At 39.3% G+C, this 14,400-nt stretch overlaps 1 protein-coding gene across 11 annotated transcripts in view; it reads left to right on the top strand.

Annotated features, from left to right (window-relative positions):
• Window positions 1–14,400, top strand: part of Zbbx (zinc finger, B-box domain containing) — a 108,593-nt gene that overhangs the window by 554 nt on the left and 93,639 nt on the right. For 7 of the 11 annotated variants that reach the window (XM_013518646.1, XM_013518639.1, XM_013518641.1 and 4 more), the window contains exons 2-5: window positions 2,222–2,392; window positions 7,308–7,426; window positions 11,309–11,422; window positions 13,953–14,043. In XM_013518646.1, coding sequence (XP_013374100.1) covers window positions 7,359–7,426; window positions 11,309–11,422; window positions 13,953–14,043 — 273 coding nt within the window. In that variant the 5' untranslated portion in view covers window positions 2,222–2,392; window positions 7,308–7,358. Of the gene's footprint in view, window positions 1–2,221; window positions 2,393–5,619; window positions 5,722–7,307; window positions 7,427–11,308; window positions 11,423–13,952; window positions 14,044–14,400 lie in introns of those variants that run through there. The other 4 variants (XM_013518637.1, XM_013518642.1, XM_013518643.1 and 1 more) reach the window with 4 other exon arrangements.

The raw sequence follows: 14,400 nt of genomic DNA, 5'->3' as shown, positions 1-14,400 counted from the left end.
CAGGGGTGGGCCACCACGCCCGGCTTTATGTGCTTTATTTTTATTCTAAACTTAGCAGGTCTCTGAAAAAATTTTAAAAAGTTGAAGCTACACGATTAAAATTATACACGCTCTGTGCTTATGGAAATTTAAAAAGCCCCTCCAAATTTTTATACTTAATCTAATAGGCCACAGGGAGGCCTGCCCTTACCTCCCATAGCAGTACCAGTTGCGCTACACATTAATTACCTGAAATTAGGTCTTTTGTTTCCTTCCATCAGGAGGCTTGGAATTGTTTTACTTGCTTCTACGTATTTTCCTATTTTATTTTCATTTTCCTATTTTCTGCACTGCAGTGTAAGTTCTCTGGAGATTTGCACCCCGCCTGGACAAGCTTGCTCATCAGTGCTTTAAATTTTGCTGGGCACAGGGAGGTTTATTTGTTAAGTGCTCATGGAGGCTTTCATAGATGTGGAAAGAAGAAAACAACAGCAAAAATACCGTCTGTGTGTGTGAGAAACTGAGAGGGTGTGCTTTACTTTTCCTCGTGGGGTAGGCGTGCAATAAATTGAAAGCAGTAGAAGACTTCAAATGGTTAAACCCGAGCACATTATTAGAATTGCACCATGGTGATTCAGAGATCAGTGGCAAGATCATCCTGAAATATTGGAGTTACTTAAGGAAACGGCACTTAGACAAGCAGTGATGCAAAAATAACACAAAGCAGCATGAAATAGCAAAGGAGCTCAGTACATGTGAAAACACATGAGGGGAAGCTCATTTCCGATACAGGAAATACTGGGAGAGAGATGATCTTCGAATAAAACTTGCTGAGTAAAGAGACAGGAAATAAGGTAGGCTTTGGAAGATTGTCACACACAGGGGAGGTCTTAAGTGCCAAGCAGAGTAACTGGGTGCTATTTTTCCTGAGTGTAGGGGACTGTTCAAAGACAAAGTAACAGTAACTGTATATTACTTGGAAGCAATTTAATAACCAAAATGTTTTCAAAAGTGCTTAGAAGTAACACTGTAAAAATTTGAAAAAGTTAATATAATTCTCTAAATTTCCTCTGTATGTATGACAAGTGACGAATATGAAAGTGGGAAGAGCATTTACCAACAAATCTCCAAAACTATATGAATTGTTCTGTACATAGAACCACGTTTAGCGCTAACAGGCCTGGGAAGCTGTCTTAGTTATTTTCCTCTCACTGCTAAGACAAGATACGTGACACACAGAATTACAGGCAAAGAAGTTTATTTAGTTCACAATTCGCAGAGGTTCCAGTCCATAATTGGCTGGCCCCAAGGCCGGGTAGCAGGATAGGCATCATAGAGGAGAAACGGTTCATGGTGGGCAGAAGGAAACAAAGCAACAAGTGACAACCGCAGCTCCTTTCATCCCTTGTGCCTTATCCAGGCTTCTTAGGGAGGGCAGTGCTCACACCCTTAACCTAGTGCGCTTGAGCCTAGAGTTCACCATGGATCAATTCCAGCAGCACACACTCTATATCAGGCCACCTCTGAAAAAGCCCCACCTATGACCGCGTGAGTCTTTGGGAGGACGTCTAGACACATGCTGCAACAGAAGAAAATAGTGATTTCTCATTTTTTCACATGCCTTAGATCTGTGCTTTAATTTTCTGAGGCCTAAAATATCCATGAGAAAACATATGGGGTAATAGACTGTAGGAGAATGGGTAGTCCCAGTAATTTAAATGGCTTTGGTTTTGGAAAGGTGTGATTAAGAAATGCAATACTTTGTAATCATATAAAATTCTTGCCAGGTGTGATGGCACACATCTGTAATCCTAGCACTTGTGAGGCTGAGGCAGGAGCACTGATGCAAGTTCAAGGCCAGCCTAGAGTACATAGTGAGTTCAAGTCCAGCCTGAAGTGCATAGAAAGACCCTGTCTCAGAAAACAGCAACAAGAAAAAATTCTTTTTTAAAATTTGATTTTGTGGAAAAAAGGTAAAACAAAATTTCATAACAAAATAATAGGAGAATAACAATAGTGAATACATTACATGTTGTTTGTTACTTGGTGTGTGATTAATAATAAGTATGTAGTATATTTCTTTATTGTGGTGCCCCTCAAACCTTTCTTGGTACTGCGGAGGAGTTTATACAATCCTGAGGCTTATTGTGTAGAAGAGATGAAGGAGGCGCTCTGGGTACCGCGGTCTTGACGTCTCTCACTGCTTACGCGGGTAGTTTTCACGCTGTCCTTTTCTCTGCAGGTCTTGTAGGAGACCGCGGCTGTATAGTCACAGAGCAGAGAACTCCCGCCTGACGCCCCGCCCATTCTGCGGCAGCGGGCCTTGATATTTGGGTTGCATCCACAGTCTGGAAACATGTAGAAGGAACATCCAATCCTCATGGACAATTTGGGGTCATATTAGACATTATATGTGAGTAAAAGTGGGGTTGGGGAAGGAAAAACAGTACAATCTAATAACTGTATGTGGAAAAATTTCCAAATCACCTCTAAACTTTAGTATTTAATTGTAGAAAATGAAATGGAATGACGGAAGGACACAAGGAATGAGGAAGTTTGCATAATACAGAGTTTATCTCCCTGGCTTCCAAAGGTGGCTAAGCTTCTGTGCTTTGTTATTTATGCTCCTGACATTGTTATAGCCTCACGGTCCCAAGAAAGGTGACTTATTCTTTGTTGGCTTTAAGAAGGGGAACAGACAGAACGGCATGACTCACAATCACCACGTTCCTTTTTCTTCCGTACAGGAAAATTGGCTTACGAGTGTGACTTGATAAAAGAAGCCTTACTAATTGCATTCAGTGAAGTGAAATGCCCCTGAAAAAGACCATTTATTGATTAAATAACATTATCAGCAGAGCTATTAATCTGAATCATTTCATTCTAATGAGATTTAGAGAATATTCTTTCATGCTTTGTGTGGGTATAATCAATCATTGTGTATCATCTTGGCTTTATGCATATATACATAAAAATAACATTATATATCCCAGTGTGTAAATAAAAGTAGGGCAATTAAGATTATTTTCATTAATCAAAGTGATTAGCCATGGGGATTTATAATATCTTTTTGATGGTAATAATAACATGAGAATTTTGGGAGGATATCCAGGGTAGACGAGATTTAGCAGTTGGATTTCCGGAATATGATTGGAAAAGGAGTATAGACTCTGTGCCATTGAGAAAGATTTTTCCTGGAGGGTCCGTAAAAGTAGCTTTTGTAGCCTTTACTTAATAAAATTAGATGTAAGTAGTTCCTATAATGATGATCGCTTCATTTGGAGGCAGTAGAAGAGAGTAGCATTTGAAAATGCTGTCATCTCTCTCTCCAAACACAAACCAAATCTTACTTTTCCATTCCTGGGGTACTTTAACTCTCTGACAGCTATTTTAACTTTTATAGACAGGACTTCATATGAAAAACAAATCTGACTTAGATGCCGTCCCAGAATCCTTCCTTCTGTCAGAATCACGAGATAGTGTCTTAGTTGCCATTCCAGCCTTGCTATCTGTAGCAGAGGTCAGGAAAGAATAGGTAAACACATATTTTTTATCGCAGGTCCAAAAATATTTGCACTTGATCCCATGATGCAATCACTATATTGCTGAAAATGCAAATTATTTTCTATAATTTCATTTTGCAATTACCTTCAAAGAATAAATTCTTCAGAATGTCCTCTAAGATGGCAAATATCTACTCTTTGAAGTTAGATTTGATTTTTTGAATGATTTGGAGGCAGATTTAAGCGAATAAAATGGTTGATCTTGTTCCATAACATTTTTAGTTTTCTTTAATTTCCTTCCAGTTTGCTTTAAATTGACACATAATATTTATGCGTATTTATAGAGTATAGTATGCTAGTTTGCTACGTGTGTGCCGTGTATGATGATCAAATCAAGTACTGAACATTTGCACCTCCTCACACATGAGCCATTCACGTGCTCTGGAACGCTTTGGATTCATTTCTTACGGTTATTCTGAGATATTACATATGCTGTTCTTGACTCTGGTTACCGCACTGTGCAACAGAACATCAGCGCCAACTCCTTCCACCTGGCTGTGTCCCGGTGTCTGCGCTGCACCCCTCTCCCTTCCTCTCCCCTGTCCCCTCACCGTCTTTAGCTACTGTTACTTCATTCTTATTTTCTACGAGACCAAATTTTTTAGTTTGCAAAAATGAGTGAGAGCATTGAGTGGTATTTGCTTGACTAATTTCACTTCATGCATCTTACTAGTCTGTCTGCAATTCTGCAAAGGACAAAATTTATTTTTTGTGGCTGAGAAATTTATTTTATGCTTTTATATTTATATCTGATAAATGGAAAACATGATACGTACCTTCGACACCGTTCTCCACAGTACTTGTATGAATTTACACCTCTATCAGCAGCACTGTATGGTTCTCCTTTCTGTAATCCTTGCTACAGTTCTCTATTTGATCTGTTTTAGATAACAGACATTTTAACTGGGTACCGTCATGTCACACTGCAGGTTAGATTTACACTCCCTGATGCCTAGTGTTGCCAGGGACCTGGCCAAGGTCCCCAGCTGCCCTTCCGACGCGTATGGCGAAGGACGACATAAGAGCCAGAGCCAGATGTAGTGATGTGTAGCGGGGCTGGGAGGTCAGCTCCTCGGGGTGGGCAAAGACGAAGCCCTCTTGGGCTGCCCGCTCTTCGTTGAGCACATGCACATTTGCAGGGTGGGTAGGGCACACAGGCTGGTGATTGTGTGGCTGCTGGAAACGAGGATGAGACAAGGGCCAGTAAGGAAGCTGTGCTTTCCACAGGGGAAGCTTTTGCTCCTGCTCCTGCATTGCTTTTCAGATCCTCGCGGTCCTCAGGTCTGATCTTGGCTTGCGAGCGCCACAGCATCACTAGAGCAGGGGTTCAGCTGCTCCCGGGAGAAGCAGGGAGTTTGCACGTCCAGCTTACAGGGCAGGGCGCGGACGGCCTGGGACGCCCTCTGGACTCTGTTTATAATGTGTGGTCCCCGACAAGTGGTATCGAGCATTTGTTGATTTTTAATTCGCAAGAGCTCTACCTGTGAGTTACTATGTAATGTTTTGATACATATATACATTGTACCATGTTCAAAACAAGGTAAACATATCTGTCACCTCACACATGTACAATTTCTTCCTTATGAAAACATTTCAAATCTCTTCCAGCCTTTTGAGATATGCTGCGCATTAGCATCACATAGAGTCACTGCTGTGCACTGGCTCACAGGACTTACTTTGCCTGTCCAGCTGTAGCGCAGACCCATCAAGCCTCCTCTCTCCCTCTCTCCCTCCTCCTTGCTGTGTCCCCACGCCCTGGTAAGCACTGCCGTCATTAATATTGAGCACTTGTTCAAACACCTGGTCACCCATTTGTCTGTTTTTAGAGAAAGGTCTTTTCAAATCACCCGTCCGTTTTAAAACCTAATTATTTGGTATTTTGTAGCTGCGTTGTTTGATTTCCTTATATATTCAGGACATCGGTCTCTTCTCACATGAATCATTTGCAAATATTTTACCCCATTTCCATTTCAAAATGAAGCATAAGAAAATGGATTCATATATTTGTGAGATGTGAAATGATGTCTCCTGAAGTTTTAAGAGAGCTATTCCAAAAACGTGTCTCCACGGTTGGCACCACTGGAGTTAGGAGGGGTCTCCCGAAGGAGCAGTACTGAAGAACTACTCGTTTCCTTCCGCTGGCCTCCATTCGTTTAATCCAGTTTTCGTGCTGTCCTCCGTAAGTCTAAGGGTGAAGTTTGGACACTTGACTTCTGTTTTTCCCTCCGAAACTTTCACTGATTCTCATTAGCTACAGAACAAATGCCAAGTAGTTGAACTTGGCGTGGAAGCTAGCTGCTAGCGAGCATCTGTTTCTATCTAAATCTTTGCTTAGTTTTTCCTTCCATGTGCTCTGCACACCAAACAAATCGAGCTGGTTATAAATCTGCATTCAAGAGTCCTTCCCCCATAGGACTGAGTGTTCAGTCAGATCGTACATCCACCACAAGGCTCCTCCTAAAAGCTAGCTGTCCTGAAGTCTCCTTTCTCTCACTTTCTAGATTATGGCATCTATAAATCTATGGCTCTTATAATTTTTACCTTGTTTTATGTATTTACCTGCTATGTATTTACCTTGTTTTATGTAATTACCTGTATTTTAAATACAGGTCTTATATGATTTTTGTTTGACTCTAAGCCATTTGAGTCTAGAAAAGAAATCTTTTTAGGCCTTGACTTCTGCACGCCCTTAGCACTGTGCGTGGCACATGGCAGAGCTTTAACAAATATTTATTGGGGTTTTGAACGCTTAGCAACCCATATATGAACGGACAGCATCAAATGGTTTGGGAACTTAAGAAGATAGCTTCTATCACATTTAAGAGCTTTTGGAATTTAGAAATTTTTTATTCATATAAAAATCTAGCAGCTGTGCATGTGATTTAGTAATTTAGCATTAGAGAGCAAATTACTATAGAACCATAAACAATTAGCATACTCAGGAAACAGGGTGCTCTGAATAATTTAATTTTCTGGTTAGCTCAGAGATAAGAAGAAATCCTTTTTATTTGATTTCTCAATGAAAAATTCTTTCTGAAATATGCTAATTTCTGATCTTAGCAAAGAGAATCATTAAAATTTTCTTTGATAAATGATATTAGAATGCATTTTGGTAATTATTATATACCGTAATTCTCATATTATTTTACCATATATGTAATTCTTTTCTTTTTTGGGCTTTGGATTGTGTCTAAAAGTTCTTCTCACTTTTCAATATTTAGCTTTATATATTATTTTTGATATTTGATGTATAGTCACACATTGTATGTTCTGAAAACACACACCGCTAGGTGACTTTTGTTTTTGGGAAACCATGATAGAGTGTATTTACTCAAAGAAAGAAAGATATGATGCCAATATGTGAAATATTCTTAAGGGATCATGGATGAATATGTGGACTGTCATTTTTTGAACAATTGAAATAGAGCATATGACTTTAGATATATTTTTATAACCTTAATGATAGCAAGAGCTAGGATATGTGCTTTAGCTTGTCTTAATGAATACATTCTTTACCTTTATAGAATATTTTCCTAGTCTTTTGTTATGTATAAATTTTCCTGAAATTTTGGCTTAATAAAATATATTGTACTTATATAACGTATTTAATATATGATGATATTTTTGCTATTTAACCTTTGATTCAACCTTCTTCTTTGCACAGATTTCTGTTTTTATAGTTTTTCTGGATTATGTGTAGTTCTGAACTTGTAACTTGCACATCTTTACCTCTGGCATAATTCTTTTGTTTTGTTGCTTTTTCAGAAAAATTAGTTTTACCAACTGGAATATTTTTTACCAATATTATCAATAATCATGAACACCAAAGATTTTGTAGTTCTTCCGTGGGGAAAATCTGGAAATTCTGTAAAGCTAAAATATAAGTAAGTACATATATATTTATTTCTTAAGTAAGAATAGGTGCTAAATTGTTATATGTTAAATTATTCTTTTTATACAAGAATGCTTAAGCTCAAATTTCATAAATACTTATCTCTATGCTCTATCTATAATACAATAGGTTTTACATATTATTATCTATCATGGTTTTTATAATGAGGACAAAAATATTGTTTCCATAAGCATCAAAGTGAAAATTTATAAATAAATGTTGGATTACTAGCTATCAAGTTAGTACAATCAATATTTAAATATATTTTTATGACTCTTATTCAAAGTTAAAAAGAATCACCCCTAAATTTAGAGAGACGCTGAAATTAAGGTAGGAGATCTTTAATTTATTGCCCTGGTTTTTTGGATAAAGGGCCTTGTATCGAACATGTCTTTCCAGGAAGAATATCTTCTGTACTCAAATTGACTGGGAGATGCATTTAGCCGTAAAAATCAAGCAGTCCTGAGTATCCTGTGACTTCTTGAGAAAGTCCATGGGCTTGGGAGGAATCAGCATACTGTTCCCTTTTGAGATTACCAAAAGTCACTGGAAATCTTCAGGGTCTTCCTCTGAGATGCTCCCAAGAGCCAGCCAGCATAAGTTGGGGACAGTGTCTTTTTGGTATTTTTGTTGAGAAAACTTCTCACTATGTAGCTGGCCTTGAACTCACTATGTAGCCCAGGCTGGCCTTGAACTCTTACTAATCCTCCTACCTCAGTCTTCCAAGTGCTAGGATTATAGGTGTGCACCACCATGCCTGGCTGACAGCATTGATTTTTAATTTTAGTTTTTAAGCTGCTTGATACAGGTGAGTAGCCCTGATCAATACTCATGTGATTATTTAATGTCTGATGTTTTCATAATCTCTTCATTATTGAGAATAATTGAGTATAAAAACATTGTGGAGCTGGGCATGGTTATGCACACTTGTAATCTCAGAACTCAGGAGGCTGAGGCAGGATTGTCTAGAGTTTGAGGCCAACGTGGCTACATAGTGAGTTCAAGACCAGCCTGTACTACATAGTGAGACCCTGTCTCAAAAGCCAGAAAAGGCATTTTGTAAATCGGAAAGCGTTGCTCAAATATATGATGTTATCATTATTAGACGTAGCATTCTTTGGTGATAATGGGACCTGTGTAACTCCTAGTACTGTCATTTTAGTTTTTTACCAAAACAGTGGGTCATGTATTATTTGATTCAGTGATTTGTCTCATCTATATCTAAACTACAAAGAGTCAGTCAAAAACATTTATTAAGTGTATATGTTCTCACACTGTATCACAGAGTAGTGGAAACAATAGTCTGCCTTCAAGTAGTTTGCAGAGTATGAGAAGAAGTACAGTTATGTTGATAAGATAGCATAAAGTGTGTGATAGGTAGACACACAGGCCTAGGAGGACATGGTTCAAACCACTTGGGGAAGGATGATGATGTGTCCAAGGTTTACCTGAGAGACGCGGTCAGTTGGGTAGTTACTGGGTGGAACTTTTAGTAAAGCACATAGACTGTGTAGTTTGGGGACCTTTCAGGCATATCCAGTTGGCAGAGGTTTACAGAACCAGGTCAGAGACAAAGGCAGGGTCCAACGTGCATACGGTGGTGAGAGGGATACTATAAAATCTTCCTGGTCACCCACGATCCACAAAGCCGCAAACACCGAGACAGGAGCATCAGTACTCTGCCAGCTTCTGTGGAATTCTCTTTCTCAGCATTCCCATTTCCAGGCTTGTTTCACTGGACTTTGTCGTCACAGTTGCGCTCGCCCCGCCTGGTATTCTGCTGTTACTGTGCTCCTTCCTGCCTCTTTTCTGTATCTGTGGCGCTGATGTGGTCTCTCCCAGCAGCCTCCGCCTTGCTCAGGGGCCCTGCCTGCTCTTCCAGCTCTGTGGGTATGGCTGCTTCCAGGGGCGATCTTCTGATTTGTGTAAGATCTGCAGAACCCAACCTTGACCGTTCGGTCAATAGTTCAATCTCTTTCTCTCAGTTTGTCTTCCTTATCTGCCCTAGTGGCGGCTTTGAAAACATTTGAAGTCTCCTAGGACTCGCATCGTCTCTTCATTACTGGAACTACTGGAAGAGCCACCCACTAAGCGGCTATCTTGTTCCCAGCCCCGCACTCTTTCATGATTTTCCATGATGCGGTCAGTGAACTCTGATCATTTCTTTTAGAATCTTTAATGATTCTCATCGTTTGTAGCAGAAAACCCCAGTTCCTCATCACTGCTTGCAACGGTCTTCCTGCTTTGAGCGCTGTCCACCTCAGCAGGCCCATTTCCTGTCATTTCTCCGTCTTACACGTAAGGCCTGGTCTCAGGGCTCTTCAGGTTTCTTGTCTCACACGTTCACTTTCGCTTCTACGTCCACTCTCACTTCTTACTACGACGCTCTTACCGTGTCCCTTTGACTGGCGCAGTCACTTGGTCCTTCAGGTCTCAGGTCACACTTCGCTCTCGCTGGGACCCGTTTCTGGGCCCTGGGGCTGCAGCACGTGCCCTCTCTGTGTGTGCGGGCAGCCCCGTTTCTCTGCAGGGCAGCGCGTCATTCTGAGTTTCAGTGGCCCCCATGCTGGTCTTTGTTCTTTCAGTGTGGTCAGGCCGTGGTGTCCCAGCCCAAGCACATTCGCAGTGCTGTGTGTAGGAAAGAAGCAGAAATAACGAAAATGATGACGGTCTCTGTCATGGTTTGTGCCTGAACCCTGCCCCTCAACGCCTCCTTTGGTCATGGGGGTGGGCTTCTGGGGGGCGGCTGAATGTAGAGCTTGTGATTGGTTCATTCTAGAGGGCTGGGATTGGCGGTGTGAGATGCCCCCGCCCCGGGGCGGCCGCCTGCGCACAGTGCTTGGGAGGGAAGGAGGTTTGCGCCTCCCTTTTGCCCCTTTGCTCTTGATGCTCCGGCTGTCCTCTCCGCCCTGAACTGCTGCCCCTGTGCCGGGCATCCTGCCAGCTGAGTACGGACCCACCCCTCCGCACACCCGGAGCTAAACAAACCTTCCCTTCCCTAAATTCGGGTGAGGGGCGTCGGGTGTTTTGTGGCAGAAAAGTACTCAACACAGTCCCTTAAAGTCATGGCCTGGTTAGACGAACCCCTTTGGACAGCCTTTGCCTCCTGATCCTTTGGAACTCTCTGTTTTATATCAACTTGGGAACACGAATTTGGTCTACTTGCTGTTTTGATGGCTTTGCACTTCTATAAATTAGTTCTCTTTCTGATCTGTATGTGTGTGTGCATGTGTGTGTGTGACTCAAGACTGAATTTAAAATCTTCTTATGGAGCCATAACCCTATGCCTTTTTTATTTTTTGTTTCGGATGGGCTGCACTGTAACTTGTGATCCTCCTGTCTCAGCTTCCTAGATTAGAGGTGCTTAGTTTGGTTCCATGTCGTAGGGTTTATGGGTGTCCATTCTACGTGATTACAATAAAACACTAAGATAATAAAAAAGAAAAATATTTAAACTCATAATAGGTAATAAAAGCTAAATAATTACCTTAGCTTCTGTCTGTGAGTCAATGCAAGACAGTACAGAAATTAGAAAACAATTTTCTGTGTGGGTGCAGTAGATATTTGCATATATAGAGATGTGACTCATACCTAAAGTGAATTATGAGTTTACACCCATAGCAACAGAATAGGAAAAGTAATTTGTAAGATTTGAAAGGATACCTTGATGAAAGAGAATCTTAATGAAATGCAAATGCTAACTTTATAACCATGTTTTAGGAAATACAAAGGAGTGGTGAAAATAGTTCATTTTTTAGTTATTAATGACAATTTTAACTTAAGAGCAAAAGATTAAGTAAAGTTATTTTGTCTTAGCCTCTATTTGTTTGTTTACTTCAAATAAATGTTCTGCATTTGAATCTCATATATTCAGAAATGTTCAAGAACTGCGAATGGAGAAAATACAATTAGAACTGGAGAACCAGGAAATGGAAAAGAAATTACAAGGATTCCAGTTAACAAGGAATAGAGAAAAGGAGGAAATAAAGTGGGTAACTTTCTTAGAGAATTTCTGAGGATTAAACTAAATTAGAGAAGAATTGTTTTATATGTATTTTACTGTAATGAACATGTTTGGCCTGCAGATCACTCTCTACTTTTCGTTATGAGCCAGGAATGGTAATTTCCCTCTACTGCTCTTCATTATTACGCACTTTGCCTTCTAAGGGTCTCATTGCTTTTGTTCCTTCTGCGTCTTCTGTCTCATCACTTCACATGTCCCTTCTCGCCTTGTGCTGCTGTGTGCGGTTTGTGGTCCGGCAGGTTTAGGACGGCGGTGGAAGCCTTGGCTTTTGCTCGCAGATGAGTGCTGTCAGCAGCACGTAAGAAGCTCATAGATCATCATGTGTATCTGAAATGTACCAATCAAATCGATTAATGAATAAGAAAAGACGAAATAGAACAATATGGATAGAGAAAAGGAAGTTTGTGTTTATGGCTACTTCACTTATGGAAAGTCTTTTGGGGGCAGGCATGTGCCGGTGCACTCATGGGACTCATTTAAACCAAAATAAGTTTGGAATATTCTTAGCAAATTTCAGGTAGCTAAAATCCTACTAATGAGAATTCCCTAATGTTGTACTTGTATATCTGCGCTAATATAACCGAGAGCACTATTTTACTATAAAAATAACAAGATGGTAATAGTTAAACAGAAGTGATGATGATGTGACAGAAATTCTCTCTTTACTCTAGGGTTGCTCTCAGCTCATTTCCTAGCACCTGTTTTAAGGATTACAATATTTTTCTTCACCGACATCTTTTCTTTGGACAAGTCTCTCTTGTTCTCTCTCTGTCTCTCTCAGTCTCTCTCTCTCTCTCCATTAGCACACAGTGACCTATCTCACTTTGTTGATTATAATAGCATTTATTTTTATGTTTCTATTAATTTTTCAGTATTTTGTAATTACAAACGCTGCCAGGGCCATACTGCAACATGCAGTTTTGTTTACAGGCACAAGCATTTGGGGAATAAATTCCTCCCCTATAATTTTAGGTCAAGGTGTGTGTGTGTGTGTGTGTGTGTGTTTTGTATTGTGATAGACAGTGAACAATTGTCCTCCAGATGGGCTTCCAGAGTTTGTAGCCTTTGTCTCAAGAACAAGATAGTGCGTGTTTTGTGTGTGTTTGCTGATGCCAAATATTAGCAAGTTTTTTTGTATACTGTTTACCTTTTTTGGTTCTCAAAGTGATGACCGCAAAATACCTATGAAGCATCTAAGACTACTCGGATGCTTTGTATTTATTACAGTCTCAGTAGATTTTATCCATAGAGTTCAATTCATTAAAAAAAGTGCATGAGAGCTGGGTGTGGTGGCGCACGCCTGTAATCCCTGCACTCAGGAGGCTGAGGCAAGAGGATCATTGAGAGTTTGAGGCCAGACTGGGCTGGGAAGTGAGCTCAAGGCCAGCCTGCATGGCATAGTGAAACCCTGTCTCAAAAAGACTAAATAAATAAATAAATAAATAAATAAATAAATAAGTAAACCTTGCATGACTCACCTATATAACGTCTCCAGTAAGTAGACTATTGGTATAATCAAGGCATAGCATACTGTATGTCACATCAATGAAATTTATTGTATGTCCCCCTGCTTGTCTCTTAGTTGTCCACTAGCCACTTCTCCATTCACTGACTTTTACTTTGTTTGGACTTTTTCATGGGTCTTGGTACTTACCTGGGAATCAGGGTTCCTGAAATCAACTCTGAGCGAATTTTCTTTAACTGTAGAAACTTTCCTAGATTTTTTATAAAAGCATTCTAAACACTGACTGAGTTTTCAGTATTCTTAATTCTTTTCTAAATTTCACAAGTAGTGTGTGCCATAAGCAGAACGAGAACCTGCCACTCACTGGTCAGGAGGATAGACGCCCACCGTTCTAATTTGTGCCTTTATTATCTGTGTGTGATTGAACAGATTATTGCCTCAGTATTCTAAAATAGGAACTGGACTTCCTGCCCTTGTAACGTCAAACAGTGTTTAAAAACAGTTCATGAGGAACAACTAAAAGTACTTTGAAAATTGTAATACTAACAGTTGCTTTCTCTACAAACTCACCTTTCAGTGTGGTGCCCGTTTGAAATCTTACCAGGAAATTCACCACTTAGCAGATGTGATGAATATTTGTTGGTATCGTTTTGCTTCCTTTTCCCGTTGACACTTGTGAATGCTCATGACCATCTGTAAAGTTTGAAAACTGCATGACTGTCTGTAAAGTTTCCTCCAAATAAGTAAAACTACCTTTAGCCACTGTATATGTCAAAAATTGAAATTTTTTAGCTGAGTTTGGACATTTTACTTTTATATTTTTTTGCAAAAGTCATAAAAATGAGTGATATTTTAAAATTACTGGAGATAGTGGGGAAGTATTAATATTTCATTTTCATTTGGTACTGGTTTTTATATATGAATATCTGAATCTCTATTTCCTGAAACTGGGAAATATATTTGTTTTTATAAAAATGAGAAATTCTTTCAGTAATCGTATTTTGTCCTATTTATATATATATATTAAAGGTCAAGTGGATATCACTGGAAAGCTGGAAAAATGGCCAAATTGGGTAATCAATCACATATGATTTCACAAAATAAGGGAAATTCTATTAAGGTAAGAACATGCCATTTAATTCTCAGTCAACTTGCCAAGAAGATATAAATTAATTATTTTTTCAAATTTTACATCAACTTCCATATTAAGTCACCTATTATTTTTGATTTTGCATAATATTATATTTCTTATTCATTTTTATAAGTTACTGTATAACTTCCAGTGTTTACACATATTTTTGTTTTCATCTACAGTTTGAGTTTTAAAAATTTACTTTATGGTGATTTTTTCCCATCCTGAATTTCTTCAAATTCCAAATAATTTTTTTCATTTAGTTCAAGTCTGGTTGTTTTAAAATATGAGAAATAAAGCTACATAGTTTTATATTAAGGTGAATACTAATGTTATTTGATATAA

Source organism: Chinchilla lanigera, unplaced genomic scaffold (assembly GCF_000276665.1).
Source record: "Chinchilla lanigera isolate Chin_1 unplaced genomic scaffold, ChiLan1.0 scaffold00047, whole genome shotgun sequence".
In the NCBI taxonomy this organism is placed as follows: Eukaryota; Metazoa; Chordata; class Mammalia; order Rodentia; family Chinchillidae; genus Chinchilla; species Chinchilla lanigera.
The sequence above is the reverse complement of the archived record's forward strand: the minus strand, read 5'-3'. Positions and strand labels throughout refer to the sequence as shown.